General features: G+C 36.3%; 2 protein-coding genes across 5 annotated transcripts in view; one reads left to right on the forward strand and one right to left on the reverse strand.

The window, feature by feature from the left end:
* The window catches only part of LOC109830860 (DExH-box ATP-dependent RNA helicase DExH7, chloroplastic-like), an 85,012-nt gene that overhangs the window by 36,261 nt on the left and 26,934 nt on the right, over positions 1 to 21,817 (forward strand). Inside the window, 9 exon segments of the mRNA XM_020398221.1 lie at positions 1,706 to 1,846; positions 3,029 to 3,118; positions 3,198 to 3,254; positions 3,454 to 3,537; positions 4,295 to 4,393; positions 4,473 to 4,613; positions 4,776 to 4,846; positions 5,178 to 5,247; positions 6,197 to 6,289. Of these exon segments, the coding sequence (XP_020253810.1) occupies positions 1,706 to 1,846; positions 3,029 to 3,118; positions 3,198 to 3,254; positions 3,454 to 3,537; positions 4,295 to 4,393; positions 4,473 to 4,613; positions 4,776 to 4,846; positions 5,178 to 5,247; positions 6,197 to 6,289 (846 nt within the window).
* Positions 17,557 to 19,542, reverse strand: LOC109830333 (serine/threonine-protein phosphatase 7 long form homolog). 4 transcript variants are annotated; one of them, XM_020397575.1, is made up of 4 exons: positions 18,612 to 18,694; positions 18,450 to 18,537; positions 17,927 to 18,373; positions 17,557 to 17,858 (listed from the first exon to the last, which is right to left on the reverse strand). In XM_020397575.1, the coding sequence occupies exons 1-4, from the start codon at positions 18,650 to 18,652 to the stop codon at positions 17,565 to 17,567; spliced, it is 870 nt and encodes a 289-aa protein (XP_020253164.1). In that variant the 5' UTR covers positions 18,653 to 18,694; the 3' UTR covers positions 17,557 to 17,564. The 4 variants fall into 4 exon arrangements, 3 of the variants coding, with proteins under 3 accessions (XP_020253164.1, XP_020253165.1, XP_020253163.1); XR_002244265.1 differs by having other exon boundaries at positions 18,450 to 19,542; XM_020397576.1 differs by lacking the exons at positions 18,450 to 18,537; positions 18,612 to 18,694 and adding an exon at positions 19,428 to 19,542.

Here is a 21,817-nt window from a genome sequence, read left to right on the forward strand (position 1 = left end):
ATTGTTGAAGCTGAGATTGCCGAAGCCATTGAGGGGAAGCATGGAGGCTGTGTTTGCAGTAAAACCCTCTCGGAGGCCCTAAGATCTTGAAAGAGAGGTGAAGTTCTTTAGGATCGATATGTCAGCTCTTATACCGTCTTAAGTTAATTCCCTTTAACCATTACACCAAAACTTTAAAGTTATGGTGAGAGTTGATGATTATAAATTTATATTAATTCTAACGGTCCTTATGTACTATGTCAGTTTATAAAACATGTTAATTAAGTAACCAATTTTTTTATATAAGAGATCGACTTATATCTCAGTTCACTACCTATTATATGAAGTCTACTAACTCATATCTTAACTAACTAATAAGGACTAACTAAATCAAATCTCTAACCTATTCTCATCTTATCTAAGTGATAGGAAATACCATCTAAAAAAAGAAGAAAAAAGGGGGAAAAATAGAAATTTAAGGGTAGTCAAATCTATGCCTAATATCTATGTAAAATGATGGCACCCAACTGCTAAAGGATAATGTTCCAGTCCATATTCTCTTATCTCAAAATTCACATTTTTGTATATTGTTTGCATTAGATAACCCCAGGTTGGAAAACTTGATTTCAAGTTCTGAAATGGAACAACCTCAAGTTCTGAAATGGGAAAAATAAAAACCTTTTGAGCATATATTATGGCTTAAAACTCCTCCATCGAGCTTAATTGAAGGTTACCCAGCATGAATGTTTCCTCCATACTCGATGTATCATTGAGTGGAGAAGGAACTTATATGTAGTCAAAAAATTGAAGGACAACATGATAGCATTTACTGGCTGTTGATTGGCTAGATTGGCTCCAAAATCAATGATCAAATGATTGTAATTATTGGCTAATGGAGTGATGGAGAAGACTGAAGCAGGGGCTTTTGCATCTTTGGGTAGCAACTATGTTGTTTTCGCCCTGAAAAGAAATTGTTTTTACCTTTAGGAAGAACATGGGAAAGTTATGTTAGTCTCCAGTAAGGACAGCGTTACTTCAATTATCGTCTTCTAGACTAGCCCAAGTTTTGCTCCTATCTCAGTAAATCTTGCTTCAAGCAAATGTAAGTTCCGAAACATTTATTTCATAATCTTAAAAATCTTCAAATCCATGCATGAAGCAATAAATGCTATGATACAAATTAATAGGGGAGACTAACTTGGAGAGTGCGGAAATTTGAAGGGGAAAAATTCAAAAGATGAGAGTCGAAAAATAGGGAATCACACCTTTATATAAGTGGGTAGCACATGTTCAAAAGGAAATAGAAGGAATCACACCCTCAAGAAAAAGAGAAGACCCTCAATCAGATAAATTCTCATTCAATATAACATACCTTCATATTTCCAGTTACACCAAATTCTTTTACAAGAGATTAGAATCTCAAACAACTAAGTACAAGATAAATAACAAGTTAACAAAGTACACCACGTAGTCTGAATGCGTCTACATATTAATGTACTTGCTGTTACAAAATGTAGAATATTTATGTATGTACAAGTTGGTCACATATGGTTGTTTCTAGCATTTCCTTTTTCTGGTGAGGGCTTACATACAAATATGATAATTGCATGTCTGATTTTTTGCTGTTATGTCTGTTCCCTTATAGTTGATTTCACCTTATACACTTTCATCATGTCAGTCAGCTTTTTTCAACAGTGTCATGTAACTGTATTAGAATATTTTGCAGAAAATGTCAAGCATGGTTGAGGATTGGATCTCTCAAGCAAACGCAAAGCAAAGGCGAGGACGTGCTGGACGCGTAAAGCCTGGAATCTGTTTTTGCTTATATACTCGCCACAGATATGAAAACCTTATGCGACCCTTTCAGGTTTAGCAGATCCTAATGAGAATGCTTAGTACTTTGTTATCATCAATTCAAATTAATTTGCTTGAGATTGGCAGGTCGATAAGTTCTCTCAGCTGGTAGGTAGAACGCATAACACAAAGATAACAGTAAAACAGTTTTTCTGTAAGATTGTTCGCCATCTTTTTGTGTCTTCCTTTTGCTGCCTACGTCCATCTTAATTTTGTTCCACCCTTATCCTGGCCACATCTTCAACTTAAGTTTCTAATATCTGCACAGTTGCTTATCCAGATTGTTATGCATTTCAAAACTTCTGGGTTGACGGCCTCACCTTATAATCTAGGCTGACTCTAGCTTCTTGTAACATTACTCCTTTCCTTTCCCTATCTTTTCCATATTATCACCGATTCAACTCAACATTCTTGTCCTAGCTACACTCATTTCTGGCACATATTTCCACCTGTTCGACAATTGGACTCATATCGAAGGGTCCATTGTGTACCGTTATCATGGAATTTCCCTGGACTTTGCAAGCGTTCCGTGATAGTATGTTCAACTTTTGGTTATCTCTTGTGTGCTTGTGATAGGTGCTAAACTCTTCCATATGTTAGGCATTTCATAGTCAATAAATTGTGTAGTAATATAGTTTGCTATGCTAGTCTTGCATTTCTCCAACACTTCTAACCTTTACTGGGGATACTATCAGGTCCACAGCTCTCATGTCTTCATTTTCCAAAGTATCGTTAACTTTATGAAGCCCAATTTGTGTAAAATACATATGCTACCTGCTATAGTTCAATTCAGTTGGTACACCCTAAATTCTCCTATTTGATCCTCAACGGGTTCTGTGCATGTGTGCTATTCTTAAATTTACATTTATATGGAGTACTTATTATATCTCCAACTGTACAAGGTTAATATCATAATTGACAACTCGAACTAGTACAGAACTATCTAGGCTGCCTATCGTAGCAAGTGATCTCCTGAACGTGAAGCTTGAATAGTTCATGCATTTGATCGGAGAAGTATAAGATTAGACTATATTTGGGATGTAAGCTGTTTGGCTCTTATATTCTTTTGGTTGTATATGATTGCTTATAGGTGCATGAGTCAATTGGATGACAATGCATCACCTTCATTTATGATGACTTTAATAAGTGTCCTATCAAGGCAAGGATCTTACTTTTTCCCATTTAATATTTGGAGGTGCCTGAGATGCTGCGGATGCCATTGACTGAACTGTGTTTGCAAATTAAGTCACTTGACTTAGGAGACATAAAATCCATTTTAACTGAGGTATGGGATGTCTTCAATACCTCTAAGATTGGTCGAAGACAATGTGAAGTGTTAGCTATCTGAAATTTGTTGTCCCCAGGCGATTGAACCGCCACATGAAGATGCTATTTCGTCTGCAGTTGATTTGTTGTACAAGGTATTTATTTTATTAGTTGTTGATTTATTATTAAATTTATTTGATGTTTCTGACTTAAGTGGCTAGTCCTTGTTGTACCTTTCTTGCTATCTGCTAGTAGTTTCTTACTGTTAGGTATTACTCAAGGTGTTTGTAGGTATAACACAGGATTAAACTGGCAAAACAACAATTAGTTATTTGATCTTGTTGCTTTGCTCAGGTTGGAGCTTTTGAAGGAAACGAGGCCTTAACATCGCTTGGATATCATTTAGCAAAACTTCCTGTGGATGTTTTGATTGGAAAGGTTAATATGTATTATTTTTATTTTAGCTCCTTTTTAAAAATCTATTCTTATGAAAAAGGCATTTTTTAAAGGATTGGTAAATGAATATTCTGAAGACTTACCATTTAACTCGTGTTCATGTGACTTGTAGATAAGTCTTCAGCAAAGGTTTCAAAGAGTGCTTAACTTTTTTTCAAGGATTATTCCTACCTGAAGACCTATATCATTATTTGTCAAATTAAAATCGTTAGAGTTCATGAATTTGCAATTAACATTTCAACAATATCCAACTATCGTCCTCTAATACCTCTTGATTACAAGATTAAATACAACTCACTGAAACATGCTGGTTCCTTGCAAACCAAAAATGCCATCCAGCATTAAATATTGTATTGTAATAAAGCAACAATGACTTAGTAACTTTTGGGGGATTGCTAATGTTGAATTTGAAAAGAGCATCATTGTCATATATTTTTTAATAAATTGAACACACCTTGCTTTGAAGAATTTATCAACCACCGATATTGCATTCCTGTATTTGTACACCTAAACTTTAATTATGCTATTTCCTTGCTACAATGTGCCACAGTGTAAACATGAGTGGAAAGCTTTGAAATACTAGGTAAATAGAGTGGTTTCCTATTGTCATCTATCGTGAGGATTCTAGAACATAAAATGTATTTGTAGACCTTCTTACTGTTGTAGAATAGTCTGATTGCGATTTAGCAGACTAAATTTCTTTTTCTTTTACCCTTTTTTTTTCTCACTGTTTGTTTAGATGATGCTGTATGGTGCAATTTTTGGTTGCCTATCCCCAATCCTCTCAATTGCAGGATTTTTGAGTTACAAGTTTCCATTTGTGTATCCCAAAGACGAGGTACTAGCTCTGTTAAAAGTAGCTGTGTAATATTTGTGATTTTTTGTGATCTGATTAAGTTTCATAACACTATATTCAGAAACAGAATGTGGAAAGGGTAAAATTAACATTATTGAGTGACAATCTGGATGCTGGAATTTCTCCCTCTGAGGCAAACAGGCAATCAGACCACCTCTTGTTAATTGTTGCCTACAACAGATGGGCTAAGATTCTGCATCATGTAATGAAAATTTGTTTTTTTTTGGTTTCTTTAATAGCATCCTGTTGTTCTTTCGTCTGTCAGACACCGCCTCTAATATATTTGTTGCAGGCATTTTGTGCTTTGCACTTGTACTGCCATTTTAATTGCTAATTGTTTTTAATATGCCGTTTAATCTTGCAGAATGGGTCAAATGCTGCACAAAAGTTTTGTCAGTCATTCTTTTTAAACAGTTCAGTGATGTACATGATTAGGTGAGGCCACTCACATGCTAAAAATCATTCAGAAATTGTAGCTTTGAATATTGTTTTATCACTGTTGCTGTTAGTTTCTCGGAGATAAGCATACTACTAGACTTATGGCAGTTGGGCTTGTTAAACCACACTTTAATATGTATTAGCAATAAAGTTATGTGGTCCTTGCATCATATCTATTTTAGAATTTTAGCATGCATCCTAGATTATTGTCTCTTTGGTCTAATGTTCCATTTGGTGGTCTGTTGTGCACTATGCTTATTATATCTGATACTAGTCAATGATTTTCTATAAAAGCTTACAATCTACTGACTAACTACTAAATTTGCAGGGACATGCGCATACAGTTTGGAAATTTGTTAGCAGACATTGGGCTTGTCAACCTCCCTGACTTTTCTCAGGTAGATATTATATACGATGTATATTTCTTTCCTTTGATCATGTAGTTTCAAGTTTAAAGCAATTGAAAAATGGACTTATATGATTTCAAAATAAGTTTTCTTTCGGGCACGTGGGCAACAGTTTTGCTGACCTCTACAGTCTGATTTGATGCTTCTGACAGTCCAGGCTTATTGTACTGTAACCAGCAAGATGAAAAACATTCTAGTTTGTAAAGCTGTGGGTGCTCAACTATAAGGCTATCTTAAATATGAAATAGGAGTTCCATATTTTTCTTGGAGATTACTAGAATTTCTTGTTATTTGCTTATAAATGGAGTACTCAAATATTGAAGGCTAGGTTTTTCTGAATAGACGAGGTTGTAGTTGAGTGTGATATGTTTTTAGGTTGTTTATTCTATGAAGTATTATAATTAGTGACAATGTGATGAATTGGAAAAGAGGCACCGTCAACATCGCTCCATTCAATTGTTAAGAACTTTTAAAAAATGGCAAGTACGGAAATGTGAGGAAGAGGAAAAAAATGATGTTACAGAAAGGTTAGTCTGTCCCCAGGAACTTAGTATTAAATATAATCACAAAGAATGGTTTTGAGTTTGACTAAAATAATATCCTATATTCCTATCAAGCTGGAGCATTTATTGTACATGGCCAGCTTTTCAGGAATGTATGTAATACCTGACCTCCCAAGGGCTTCAGATGAAGATTGGCTAAGAAATCTGCCGATTGAAAGCAGAATTTACAATTCGAGATGTGAGCAACACTTTTCTTCATAGTGATATTTGAAGCTCGNTTTCGGATAAGTTTTTCCAGTTAATTTATATTTCTTGTATATATGAATTTTACGCATTCTGACTTCAGAGTTTCTTTGATATCATTCTTCTACTGTACTAGTGCTGTAGGTGTCACTTCATTTTGGGAATGTCTAAGGGGTTGTATTCTTTGGAAACAGGGTGATGGGAAGAAAAAGGACAAGCTTGACAGTTGGTTTGCTGATACATCTCAACCATTTAATATGTATGCTCACCATTCATCTATCATCAAGGTATATCTTGATGTAATTTACGATGTGTGCTCTGGCATAATTTGACTTTCACTATTTGTTATTATTGGTCTGTACAAAAGTTATTCCTGACATTCTTCACGAATTGTTGGTTCTATTAAAGCATTACTTGCATTATGCATTAGCCAATTGAGTCTTATTGACTCAGGGAGATGAGTTAAAAGGTACTAGTATTCTGGCCCGTGCAAAGCACGGCTCTCATACTGTTCAGGCCCTAATTTTGACAGAATATTTAGACTTGTGAGAAACACAGGCAAAGCTTAAAGGGGCAATGGAAGGGTATGATGACAATGAGATAATAACTACTTTAGATATTTTACATCATAATTTTACATCATATATAAAAGTTTACAGACCTAACCAACCTGAATTTCAGTGGAAGCATAAATTAAGAATGAAATAACAATAATCATGAAAAATGCAATTGAGGAAATTAATTATTAACTCAAAACAATGCAATATTTATGTTAAATAAGTTGTTTGTAAATTGAATAAGTAATCATCTTATGGGATTATGGCCAAATCTTAACTCAAAATCCAACTCTTCTTTTGCCTCATTTTTGTGTTCTCCACCTTGTATGTGCCTGCTATCATTATTATCATCTCCATGCAAGTCTAATTCAAGATTCAATTAAGATATTAACTTGAGAGAAGTATAAAATGCAAAAGATACAAAACTATGAAAACTAAATGATGTGAAGTATAGCAAAATTAAGAACGCAGAAGATACAAATGGACTAATTGTGACTAAAAACTCTTGCATGGAGAATCTGCAACTTGAATTTCAAAGGCAAAGAAGTATGTCACAGCTACTGAATCAAATAGTAGAAAAAAAGTAAGTACTTCCAATCAAAATTCAATCTATTAATCTGAAATTTAAGCTCAAAACCAAGTGATAGGATCTGACATGCACAATATACAGATAATAACCCACTCATATGCCCCCCCCCCCCCCCCAAAAAAAAAAAAAAAAAAAGAAAAGAAAAGAAAAGAAAAAACAACCCTAAGCAAGTATTTAATGTTCATTAAGATAAAGACAATACAATTAATGAGGCATATAAGATAGTTTAATACATCAATCACAATTAGTCTCGTGAATACAATATACCACATACACCACATACACATGTCGTAGTAGCCATGTACAATATACCACGTACAATCACAAGTAGTCTCGTGAATACAATATACCACGTACAATATACGGCATATATACCACATAGACACCACATACACATGTTGTAGCCAAAAGGATGAGCATTCATCAAGCTCATTTACATATGAAAGAACCAAATTAGCATTATTGTAGTCAGCTAGTTTCAGAAAAGCATACCAGAAGCATCCTTCCACCACCGTAGTCCAATTAAAATAATAGAAATAGAAAGAAAGAAAAGAGGGGAAAAACAATTAAGAAAAGAAAAGAGACGAAAAAGAAGTAAAAACAAATAAGAAAGGAAAGAGAAACAAACTTGCAGTATGTTTTTGATATTTACAACTTAAAATCTTCGAGCATCTTCAATGACCTTAACGACAACCTTCTCATCATATTGAATATTCTAGAAGAAGAAACTCATATTGAAATGCTACTACATGAGATTATTAAAACTTATGTCACATGAAAATTTTATATTGCAATGTGTACCTGAAAAGAACAATCTCACAGTTCAATCCATTTTATTATGTAAAAATTACAAAAATGGAGTTCCGTTACAAAATATGAAGGAGTAGGGGAAAAAGCAATAGAGTTATGACTATAGGGTTTTGAATTTGCTTACTGAAGAGGAGTTGGATCTCAATTGCTGCTCCAGAATAGCTTCGATTGATCTTTAAGTTTTCTCGAGAATTGCTCATTGGAGGGGTATCAACATTAACTACAAATCCAAGCAAATCCTAAAAATATTATGAAATTTGGTAATCAAGATCAAATCCAAGAAAAATGGGAATTAAGAAAAATACAAAACCCTGGAGAAGAAATTTTGCTATAAAATTAAATAAAGAAGAATATGAAAGAAAAGAATGGAAAATCTCACCTTTGAGGGTTTCTTGAGGTTTGGTTCTTTGGCGATCAGACTCCATTGATGACGCCTTCAGAGAGCGAGAGGCCAGCAGAAATTTTGTCCATCAAGATTTTGAATCTCTCTTTCCTCTTGCAGAAGGACGAAGAGAGAGCTTAGGGCTTCTGGAGCAGAGAAGAGAGAGGAGGGAGGAGGAGAAAATGATACTTGAGCCAACATTAATGGCGCAAACATGTAAACCTCCATAAGCAGTCATATATTGTGCCAACTTGTAAACCCAGAACACATAAGGAAATGTCTAAAATAATCTTTTTTAGCCATAGAAGTTTTATGGCTAGGACTGAGATATATTTCTTAAGTTCATAACAATTGCCATCCATTACATTTTGTAAACAAATGCATGTTGCAATTTCATAGATACTGTTAAAATCATTGGCCCGAAAACAATAACAGCCCACATAGAGACTTTTGTCACAGTCTCAATTGCACATGAAATCCAAGAAATAACCCAGAATTTATGCAACCTTAATACTCAAGTGATAAAATTTAACAGTTCCATATATTATAAAGTGTAGAAAACCCTGTAATTTGGAATAAGTTGACTGCAAGCTCCAATACTACATCCTTAATAAATCAATATGCCATCTAACAATGTTATGACTTGAATGCTCAGTTAAAGGTCATTTTAATTAAATAAAGCCATCTGATACATGTTTATATTACGTGCATGTTGCTTATGTCAAATGTTCCCTACATCATAGCATACCATAGCAATAGGTGAAAACCATCAAATCTGATTAAAAAACTCAGCCAAATTGCATTTTCAAACTTAAAACCATTATATATATAAGGACCAGAACATCATAAATGAAGTAAATAGCCTTACCTTTACATTTGCATCACTGGGCCATCCTCTTAAATAGTCATACCATTACACTGAAATTTAAGCTCAAAACCACATGACATGACATGCACAATACCTAGATTACAACCAAAAAAAAAAAAAAAAACGTAAGCAAGTTGACATGCATAAAGATAAAAGACAGTAGTATTAATGAGGCATATAAGATAGTTTAACACATCAATCAATTACAGTTAGTGTCATGAATATAATATACCACAATATATGTTGTAGTAGCCAAAATGATGAGTATTTATCAAGCTCATTTACATACAAAAAGAAACAAATTAGCATTGTTATAGTCCATTGTTTTAATTATCTCGAACGTGACCCGATATATGGCCCCATATATCTTTTTACATGGCTTGCCGCAATTGATATCCTTTACTGCCTTTTGGTTATTTTAGGCGATATATCCCCGATATGATCGATATATATCCTTTCATATGGCTTTTCACAAAAGAATTTATCGCGTTTGGCAATTTTTGGGTGAAATATCATGATTTTTCCATTATCTCAAATAATATTTTGGCCTAAAAAATCAGACGAAATGTTGCAATATTGATTTGTATTTTTGTTTGTTTTACAAGGTTAATTACTGATGCTAAACATATATTATTTACATTTCGTATGCTTAGATTTCATTAAGCATATTGAGTTTACATTCTAGTGCGTTATACTATATATGCAAACATCTGTTATAGTATTGTGACATTTACAACATATCCCCGATACTTTCCCGATACCCGCAATCTGATATGAATTTTGTCCGTCCAATATTTCCCTTATATCTGATATTTAAAACCTTGTTGTAGTCGGTTAGTTTCAAAAAATCATACCAAAAGCATCCTTCAACCACACCATATAATTAAATTAATAGAAGAATCAAACCTCAGTTATCATCTATACTACAAAAGAAAAGAAAAGAGAAGGAAAAAACAATTAAGAAAGGGAGAGAAACAAACCTATAGTATATCATATATCCTACCATAAATCCAGTCAACTATTCATCTTCTTTTCATATAAATTATGGGAAGATAACTTAGTTGCAAGAACAAAACTTGAGTAAAGAGTCAAACTTCCCAACAAATTTAATGGCTAAGATTGACAAAGTTGTTTTCATATGCTCTTTTTTTCTTCTTAATTTTCATACACTACAAATACTGTTGAAAAGATGAAATCATAAATTCAATTGCCGTATAGTCCTTAAAAAACATGGCTTCTAAAAGTTCATGCAAGGAATTGATTTTAATGTTCCAAACAATCCAACCCAAACAGTCAAAAAACCTACTCTACATTATTCATCTATCATCCAAGTGGTCATGTTTTCTAATTTTCTAAAAAAAAGGGGGAAAATAAATAAAGACAAAGACATGATTCAACTTTGTTAAAAGCGAATGAGTTTGACACAACATTTATCCTTATTCATCAATTAAAGAAGATAGCTACCTGAGTCCTGAGATGGTGACTTTCAATCATATGTAGCCTCTCTTGCCCACGAATCTCCATATCTCTAGTATCAAAAACAACTAATAGATTAATGCAGCAAAAAGGTCATGCGGTTTCCAAAATAATAAAAACAACCATGAAATATTCTAAACAAATTTAATAAAATCCAAATACAAATCCCCTATTTAGTTTGTTCACACCTTTTCACCCTTTCTTATTAAAAATAAAGTCCGGACATTTTCTCAAAAAAAAAAAAAAGAAAAGGAAAAAAAGAAAAAGAAAAACATGTACCTCAAGGCAAAACAGTCTCATTCTCATATTGAACTCTTCCAAATTTCAGTGAGATAATACGACCATCATCATTTTGATTTTTCTCTTCAGTATCCTTGTGAGAATTCTCCTTAGCTACTTTCTTTCAATCTGAAATTATCATCTGCTGAAACTTCTATTTCTCTCTACCATATCTCCAATTTCTACCCTAGTTTGATCATTCTTTATATATATATTAAAAGATATATTATATAACTGGATAAACTTAAAATGCAGAAGATGCCCAAGAGACCTCATCTCTATATTTGAAAGGTATACTGAAAATATCTAGAAGCTTGATAATTGGTCAAAACAAAATGAAGATGTTATAAGGAAAATAAAATTTGATGTTCAAAGTGAATATGAATTTTGTTTTGTACTATTCTGTCCCTGTTCTACACATTATGCAAACAATAGTAAAAAGGTATTGACATTTAACAAACTATAAAATATTTAAGAAATGAAATCGTTAGAATTAAGCCCATGAACCAAAGAAGTCCCCACAGTACCAATGCAAGCAGTAATGATGACGCTTCTAGAACCAACAACCTCCTTTATTTACTCATGTTTCGTGTTTTATTCTTCTTCATTTGCTTATCATGTAAATAAAAATTTAGCTATAATGTTAATATGTTACTAGTAAATAGAAATATGCTCATCATGTAAATATGCACCAACAACTCATTCTTAATCTTAACCTCTAGCAAGTTTCAGAGGTTCTACTTTGACTAATAATATTCGTCTATAATTCCATTATTATCTAGTTAAGTATGAAAATTTTAGGTAATTTTGATGAAATTAGGTCTGAAAGACATAATGTTGTCAAAAACGTACTCAACTAAAAATCTTAAGCAAGAAAATAAATTGAAAGGAAATTAGAAAATTAGTTGAAAGAGAGACATTTTGCCTTTGTGTTGCGCTCTCTGTAGTTTTTAAACAACTATCTACAAAATTATCTATTTAACTGCAAATCCAAGCAAGCACATCAAGAGCAGACCTTATGAAATTGGATATAGAAAAGCTAATCGCAGCCAATAATGAAACCCTAGAAAAGAGGGGAAAACCTCACCTTTGAGTGATTGAGAGAAATATTGATGGTTGCAAAGATTCTCGAGAGAGACAAAAAGGTGAGATTTTGGAGATGTAATTTTTGTAGAATCTAGAGTTTTTGGAGATACGACTTTTACAGCGAATAAGAGCGAAAATTACCTGATTTGTCTCTCTAAACCCATCGCCATCTTCCAATGACGAGCATGTATCTCATTAGCTCTAGAGGAGAGAATTGAAGAATTACCAGCCATATAGAGGAGATACCGATACAGAGATAAGGGGGGATTTGACGGTTTATAGATAATAGGACTTTGAAATTTGAATCCTTGAATCTAGATATCCTTTGGTCTGTTTTGAAAGGAAGTTGATGAGAGAGAAGTGGGTCCCACAATAAATTGGTAAAATCGGCTAAAAGTCCAAAAATTAGGAAAAAATTGCATGAACACTGTTTTAAGGGCTTAGCTTTTAGATATAAAGTAGTAGATTACATGATATCTAATGTAGCTACTGAAGTATGGAAGTATGCTAAATAACTAGGGTCGGTGTTATTGATATCTACCTAAAAGTGAAGGAGCTATATAAAATTGCATAAGCCCATAATAGAATTTGTGCTATGAAGAAAATACTCGAGAGAGAATGAGGAAAGGAAATAGTCTGAAGATCAGTTTGGCTTTATTTATGTTTCGTGTTGTTTTGTAAAATATAGCTCGTAAACTAGTTCTTTTGTGGACCAACCCTTATATAGTTCAACTTTGGTCTTGTTAAGATAAAACTAGGCTAGCCCAATTCTATTTTGAAGTTGCCAAACACATCCTAAACAAACAAAAATCTAAATAATATATGTTTAGGATCATTAACCAATTAAAGAAACTTATTTAGAGAAAAGGGCTTATTAGAATGTTGCCAAAATAACTTGTCCCACCTAACATTAATTTTTTTTTCAAAACTATATTATTTTGTGACAAGCCAATATAAAAAGACGTAGGTCGACACATCAACATCAACTGATGTATTAGTCATGTTGGCAATATATCACCAAAAAATTGCCATAAAGTGGTAAATGATATTGAGATCATATTGTTTTGCGGCATCAACTAAATCAGAGATACTTAAAACAATGTAGAGGAGTTTTGCACATAACCCTCCTGAGCTTTGTTTATTCCACTTAACCCCTGAAGTTGTCTCACCTAACACCGCCAAAGTAATACCATCAAATTTGATGAATGATGTGCCAAGCACAAGACAGAAAAGGAAGAAAATGCCCCTCAATTAATTAAGAGTTGCCCTTTTCGAAAATGATATTTTTATCATTTCTTCATTAACAGGTAACAACTTTTGGGGTTTTGTTGAGAACTTAAATGTTCAAGGGGGGTTATGTGAGACATTCCAAAGTTTAGGAAATTAAGTGTAATGAACTTAGACTGGGGAATTATTCACAGAAGTCTTCAAAGGTCAGTAGGTGAAGTGAAATTAACCTTATATTTAATTGATAAGTTAGTGGTAACAATCACGAAACAGTTAAAAAAGGATACGTACGACCCCCAGTCTAGGCCCTTAGCATTGTGAACTAACAGTGAAACATGACCTCTCACCTTGAGTTATTAGACATGACATAGATGGATAAGATCTCCTCATGCATGTTTGCTGTTGATGATATTGCATCAGTTGAGACTTTCTAACATATAAAGATGGAGATTACCTCTCAATTTTATGGATCTTGATCGACAACTACGCTGCATGGTACTTCTAATATGGTTCTGTACCCAACATGTGCGTACTCGTACTCGTACTTGTATCCATACTTGACACTTCTTGGACACGTTAAATATATTCATATTTATTCAGACTTGTACTTAATTATGCATGCATGTTTGATTTAAAAAAACCGTCGTACACTTCTTGGATAAGTATCTTTTACTTCACATTCATTTTTGTAACTTGTTGGATAAGGGTCGAGTTCATTTCAATCTTAAGAATTACATATATAGCTCAGAACTATGATTATATCCCATGAGTTTCAGCCGTGACCCCGTACCCTACCTTTTACAAATTTGCCGTGTCCCTTACTGCACCCATACCCATGCAACTTAGATCGGCAAGAAGAAACATGACAAAATAGAATATATGGAACATATGAGAAAAACTATGAGAAGGGAATATTTCTATAAGATATTTTTCTCCAAGTATGAGAAAAATATATGAGTTAACTATTCTCCAAATGTAAGCCATTTGTTGTATCACAGTTTATATTTATGGCCTAAAAATTATTCGGGATAACATTCTTGCTCCTCATGGCTCATGATCAATCAACAAGCTTTTATCATGTGGATGTAGTGCACCCATGATGATGAAGGGAACATTTCCATAAGATAATTCTCTTTAAATTTGAGAAAAATATGAGTTAACTATTATTAAATGTAAGCCATTGTATACTGTATCATTGACTTTTCTCCTTGCCAAATCAATTTGTGATCTGATCTTTGTTCCATTCCCACTTATGACGAGGTTCCTCAATGAAAGCATCGTAATTTATTTGGCTTCTGTATGTATGGCCTATAGGAATAATAATCTCACCCTATATATATTCCTTGGATTATGTATGTATAGCCCATAGGAATAATAATCTCTTTCTGTCCCTCCTCTTCCCCCACCCTTTCCCTTTCTCTCCCTCCCTCGACTCTCCTCTTTATTAGGTTTTTTTTGTCTTGTTTTTGGATAATAGTAATTCAACATTTCATTCCAATTTAATTGTTTTATTAGTTTATGTTCATTTCCTAGCTTCTAGATTAAATACTTGATATTTGTTTATTTGTTTTTGGAAATAGTTATATGAGGTTTTGTTTTATTTTAATTATATTTATTTAGTTTATTACATTTTCTTTGTTTTTATATTATGTAAGGGCCCTAACTCGGATCGTTGTGATCTTAGTCGTGCATCTATTGAGATTAGATCTCGCCCATTGGATTTCATCATCCCATCTTTGCATGACATGTGACATTTTGACTATTGGCATGTACTCATGGCTTTCATGGTGATTTGTGATTGCTAATTTGGGTCTAGTTGAGGTTTTTATGCATAATAGCTTAATGAGGATGAGAATCCTAGATTCGGATTGGAATCATATCCATTGAGGAAAAAGAGGAAGACCCAAATTGGTATTTTGGTTATTTGATGCATAGATTATGGTTTTGAGTGATTTTTGAATCTTGATTCGTGTAGGTTTGTGGAGAGTGTTGCTGAGATGTTTGGGGATGGATTTGAATGATTATGATTTAGAATTAGAGTGATCCTTGCATCAAAGTTGATGTTGCGGGAAGCTTAAAACCTTGCAATTATACATTTTAGTATGATTGATTATTCGGAGTGAAATTAGTTCCCAAAATTCCTCTATCATGTATGTGAACTTGAATAATTGCTAGATTCCTGTTTTGGTTCCAAACAAACGTTTTAAAAATTAAAATCTTCTAAACCGAGACTGCCCAGGGAATCTGTCACATTAGACCATGCGAGGGGTTAGGCGTATCTTTCTAGAGAACTGAAGAACTGACATCGGTTGTTCTTCAAGTCCAACGTCGGATGATCGGGTTTGGATGTTTGAGAAGTCAACACCGAGAACTTGATGTAGTTGTCTAGGACCCAGCATCGGGTGAGGTTGACGTGGCAAGTTGTGCTAGGGTTTATTATCCGATGTTTTGGGTGAGGTTGACGTGACAAGTTGTGCCAGGGTTTATTATCCGATGTCGAACAGGTCGCATGACCACGTCGGATATAGATATTTGATTTCATATTTTTGAATTATTGACACCCAGCGTCGGATTACAATGTAATCCAAATCAGATGTTCAATTTTTAGCGTGCTTTGATTTGGGTTTTCCGTGATGAAAGTTTGATGTCAGGTTCTTTTCTACTAGTGTATGGTTATGCAAGAATTTTCTCAATGTTAAGTTGTTTTCCTTGTTGGTTATCATGCTATTGAAAGTAGTTGTTCTTCTTTCGATATTCATCTATTATGATCTTTTATGGTTAAATCTGTACTATGCTATGACCTAGATCCACGGACATTATGCATGTTAGTCTAGGACCTATCATGGACTATGTGATGTGTTGGCACGATAATCTTGAGATTTGACAACTAGTGAATATTGAGTGTGTCCCTCGTTATAACCAAATAAGGTAAAAGATCGGTTTGAGATACATTCCATCTAGTGAGTGGGGGCTCATGATCCTCCATCCAAAACTTGATCAAGTAATTTTATCTATAAACTAAGATCAAGTATTCCCCGTGTATCAAGTCATGAATGACTTGCGTTTGATGTTTGACGAGCATGAATCATAACTTTGGAAACCTAGTTGAAGACCCATGAGATGGATGATCTCTATGGATTGAGTTATCTGGGTCTAGCATAATGTATCATATTATAACCAATTAATAAAAAGATCATGTGGGTTAATTAATGGGGAAATGGAAATTTCTTAGAGAGTGTGTGGTCTGGTCGCCCACGGTTGTGTTTGAGCATTTTTGTCATAGTTACACACACTACGTGATATGTAGTGGATCATGGTACGAATTTGGGTACACAATTCGCTACTTAGAAAATTTGGGTTCGATGTAGGATAGCTTGCTTTGGTATGCAAGTTTGGTCAGTGGTACGCTGTAAGAATTTTTGGGTGAGCTTACCATTTTCCAAAGTGTATAGTAGAATACTAGAAACTAAAAAACTAATTATGCATTTTAATATTTTTTTCATACAAAGTACTAAAATGCTTTTTCTTGTCGAGTTTATTTTTTTGTTCTGTTTGTGTTTTCAGATATTCCATGCTGGGATCATGGTTTCATATCACGTTTTATTAGGACAAATTTTCAAAACCAACCCTTTTAGCATTTTATTTGCAAAAAACGACCTATTTTGAAAATAATTACAAAAACCGACCTGTTTTCAGCCCAGCGCTGAAAACAGGTCGGTTTTTGTAAAAAAAGTCTCCGAAACATCACGGGAGTTCAACTCCCGTGAAGTTTATCGAGAAATTAAACTTCACGGGAGTTGAACTCCCGTGAAGCTTAATTTTGCTTAAAACTCCACGGGAGTTCAACTCCCGTGGAGTTACAGTCGAAAATTTGCCAGAGATCGAGTCTCTGGAAATTTGGCACTGCAACTTCACGAGAGTTGAAATCCCGTGAAGTTGCAGGTCACCCAGCGTGCACAGCTTCTGTGCAGGTTTTGTATATTTACCTGTAAATCATATATATGTCAATTTATTTGCAAACAACAATATATACATGATTCCACAATGAATTATAACTCATATATATGCCAATTTATTTGCAAACAACAATATATACATGATTCAACCATGAATTAAACACACACGATTATGTATATGAACAACAATTTATCTTCAAAAGTTCAGTATTTGAAAATTCAGGAAAGTTACAAAATTTATCAAAATAAGTTCATATACAACCCAATATAGCTCCCCTCCTTCCTCTCCCTCTCTTCCCCCTCCCCCTCGCTCTTCCCCGCCCCCTGGGTTCCTACTGATGAGCCTCAACTATCTGAGTATCCGACTGTGTATGAAGCTGCGAAGTGCCGGCTCCATCGGCATGCGAAGTGCCGGCGTCATCATCACGCGGCCGTCGACGTCGAGCGTACGCCCGTCCAAATGAGCGAGACCTGTCCTCACGGCCTGCGAACTCGTCGACGTGAGTCTTATGGAACACCTGCGCTATGCTCTTCTTGATCCTGCTGAGGAGACCTAACGCCACCTGATCCTGAATCTCAGTCACGTGCGCATCAATATCAGCATCAATGCTATCTAAAACACGGACCTGCGTGGTAAACAATTTATTAAGTATCAACTCAATAAAAAATATTATAATTTAGCTTAGAAACTTACGTAATCTCTCTCGTTCATCCCACTAGGGATGTAACTATCTGTCGGTGGGCGTGGCATGTGTCCAGCTAAAGGCTGTGGGTCACGCGTGATCCATCTACGTGTGATACCCCAATACCAACGCATATACGTGGTATAGTCAACAGCTGTGGGCCTCGTATCCTGTATGCAATCCCACCTCTGAACCCACCTGCCTATGTAGTCCGCACGGACTACGGCCCAGTCAGTCCGGTGCGATGTAGGGCGCCGCCGACGATTGATCTGCTCGACAGGATCTGGAATATGCTGAGAGAGTGTAAACTGCCGTAGCACACGGTCCGGTACATGCATCTCTACGATCTCCCAACAGATCAATGGAACTCTGGCTCTCCACAAGTCGGGACTATCTCGGCAGATAGGTGCAAGAGAATGTATATCGAGCTCCGGCGGTGTATAGGGTCTCCACTTGAACTGAAATAAAATAAAACATTTATCAGTATCATACAGAAAAACTATAATATTCATACTTCTTGAGTTTTATATTTACCTGTTCATGCTGGAGGCCATCAAGCTCATTTCGGTAAAACTGACGGTGACGCGTCGCTGATTTGTACTGAGCGTATCGCACGTTATACCTATATGCAGAATAGCGAATATATAAGTACAAATATTCAGGTTACGAATGAAATATGTGTGTGTACAATTATACCTGTATGCCAACGGATACTGCCCCTCTAAGTCACGGTGCATAAGTAAAGTGGGTCGTCCAATATGAATGCGCTCCCATGACCAAATCTGTATCAACGTACAGCATCCCTTGAATTCTTTATTCTGCATCAGAGATACTCTACTCAATTCTCGATACAAATATGCCAACACCGCACTGCCCCACGATAGTGCCCCGCATACACCAAAATCCTCCAGCAGTGGCAGCCATCGTGCATGTACGAGAGTCTTGCTCGCATCAGGAAATAGTACGCACCCTATCATGTGCAATATGTATGCACGAGCATGAAACTGGAGCGTCTCATCAGAGGCATCCTCTGGTATGTCGCCCTGAAATGTCTGACGAAGCCACGATAGCTTCATCGCACCACTCCTCAAGTCGGGAACCTGTCCAAGTAGCCGGGCACATACCTCCGGCCAACTATGATCGTCGGTGCCCGTAACTACCGGTCCATCAATCCGGAGCCCAAGTATGACGGCCACGTCCTGTAAAGTGATCGTGCACTCCCCTATATGCATGTGAAAGGTGTTGGTCTCTGGCCTCCACCTCTCAATCAAAGCAGTGATAAGCGGCCAATCAAGCCTGATATAACGAATCGTCGAACACGGTCGAAAACCGGCCTGAGCGATCAAAGCTAGTACCCTCTCATCCTCTATGACCCATGCCGAATGACTATGGGAATGCTCGATCATCGTGTACTCTGGTACGGGCTGCACATAAAACGAGAATCAGTTTTAAGTATATTCATTAAAAAATTACATTAATCGAAGAAATATATATCTAATTTATTCGTATTACCTCTCCCGAACCAATATGGTCTGAACAATGACTCGCCTGAAGGTACAAAACGTCGGGATTCTCCGGTCCCGGATCCATAATGAATAGACCTGTGATTAAAATATGAGCATATATACAGAGTGCATGGGTGGCGGGAAATGTCGTTGGAGTGCTCTTGGAATTCCTTTCATCCTATCGGATATGAATGTAATATGCCGCGTCCCCACACTAGGGATATGATATCTAATGCATGCAAAAAACCAAGCCCAATTCTCTGTATTTTCAACATCAACCACTGCGAATGCTAAAGGAAACAACCCGCCATCCGCGTCAACTCCGGTTGCAACAAGCAAAACGCCTTTGTATTTACCATATAAGTGAGTTCCATCAATGCTAAGAAGAGGACGGCAATGACGAAACCCCTCAATACAGGGCCCAAATGCCCAAAATACACCGGTGAACCGCCGTTCTCCGCCATCAACGGGGTCCGAAGATACTTCGTAGACAGTCCCCGGATTTTCTCTTTTGAGTGCTTCAAGATAATGAGGTAAGATCTCATACGATTTATCCCAATCCCCGAATATTTTTATCATCGCCTTCCTCCTAGCATTCCAACACTTGTGATATGATACATCCAAGTTGGTGGCTTTATGCACTAAAAGACGGATATCTTTCGGCCTTAGATCAAGATCCTCCCTCAGATGCGGTAAAATCAATCGATATATAAAAGAAGAGGACGCATTCTTGTTATTCATCTCTAATCGAGGATTGCTACAAGTGTGGAGTCCATTGTATGCCGTGATTTTGAATTGCCCACCTACTCTTGAACCCGAGCGTGAATTAAGCTTCCACGGACACCTCGCATTGCCGTCGTGGTGTCCACTATTATCTTCGACATCGTCATCTTTGCGATAGAAACAAACCACATTATAGCTTGTAGTATTATTTTTGGTTGGCCTGAACTTCACATTTTTTGCAATGGAATACGTGCGAATAGCATGGATCAATTTCTCCTTACTCTCGTAAAGATCTCCCTTGATGAATGAGAAGTCCTCGGCCTGTGTATCAACACCGCTATTAGTGCCAATAGGAACACTTTCCATCGCGGAGTTATCAATCAGTTCAACTCCCGTGGAGTTGCAGTGCCAATTTTCCAGAGATCGATTCTCTGGAAAACTGGCACTGCAACTTCACGGGAGTTGAACTCCCGTGAAGCTGGGGGGGGGGGGGGGGTCACGCGCGCTTAAATAGGTGGCAGCAAACTCCACGGGAGTTCAACTCCCGTGGAGTTGCAGTGCCAATTTTCCAGAGATCGATTCTCTGGAAAACTGGCACTGCAACTTCACGGGAGTTGAACTCCCGTGAAGCTGCAGTCACAATTTCCAGAGATCGATTCTCTGGATTTGCTGACTGCAACTCCACGGGAGTTGAACTCCCGTGGAGTTTTAAGCACAAATTAAGCTTCACGGGAGTTGAACTCCCGTGAAGTTTAATTTCTCCATAAACTTCACGGGAGTTGAACTCCCGTGATGTTTCGGAGAATTTTTTACAAAAACCGACCTGTTTTCAGCGCTGGGCTGAAAACAGGTCGGTTTTTGCAATTATTATCGAAAACGGTCGTTTTTTGCAATTAAATGTTTAAAACGGTTGGTTTTGAAAATTTGTCCCGTTTTATTAACATAGTATTTAGTTATAGCAAAGTCAATTGACTCATGTATTCTATTGTGCACCTCTCTTACTCAACTGCACATATTGCATTGCATCTTACGCATGTACACTTAAAGAGATGTCGCGCCCCATTTACTTGTAAGTGATATGCTGATTTTGGGGAACTAATTCGTGTATTAGAGAGAATCAGTTCCCAAATGTACCAGGAATCGGTTTGTAAGAATTGTATGACGGTTCGAGGGGGTGTTTAGGGAATCACGCAAGAAGGTGGAAAGAACAAAACCAAGTTTGATAACCAAGACCAAATTCCTTGTAGGCATCTCAACACGCTATCGAATGAGGACTTTCCCAAACAAGGCCTATGGTAAAAGTTGCATGATAGTTAGTTAATCGCACACTACATGAGGCATCACACTTAAGGTGCTAGGCACACCTTTGCTATGATATCTTTTTGTGTACTGATGTTGTTTTGGTTTATCTGATGCATGTTTCTCTGATCATGAGTACTTTTAAGATGATGCTAGTTGTGGTCTTTCTTGAGATTACACTGTTAGTTTGGTGTAGACCAAACCTGTCAGGCGAGTCGAGACGACGCATGCAAGGCTTCAGGCGAGGTCCAGCCGAAGCTTCAGGCGAGTTCGACTCCAGTCAGGCGAGCTCGAGGTCGACTCAGGCGAGGTTGGGGGCGGACGCAATCTCCAGGTGAGCTCGTGGGCGGGCGAGGTCCAGAGGCAGGCGGGCTC

Source organism: Asparagus officinalis, chromosome 2 (assembly GCF_001876935.1).
Source record: "Asparagus officinalis chromosome 2, Aspof.V1, whole genome shotgun sequence".
Taxonomy (NCBI): Eukaryota; Viridiplantae; Streptophyta; class Magnoliopsida; order Asparagales; family Asparagaceae; genus Asparagus; species Asparagus officinalis.

Excerpts from the sequence above, each read along its gene's own strand:
- LOC109830333 (XM_020397574.1), bottom strand. The coding sequence starts at position 19,321 with ATGATCGAGCATTCCCATAGTCATTCGGCATGGGTCATAGAGGATGAG. Across the intron at positions 18,374-18,449 it reads ATGGCCTCCAGCATGAACAG|TTCAAGTGGAGACCCTATAC; the intron begins GTAAATATAAAA and ends ATTTTATTTCAG.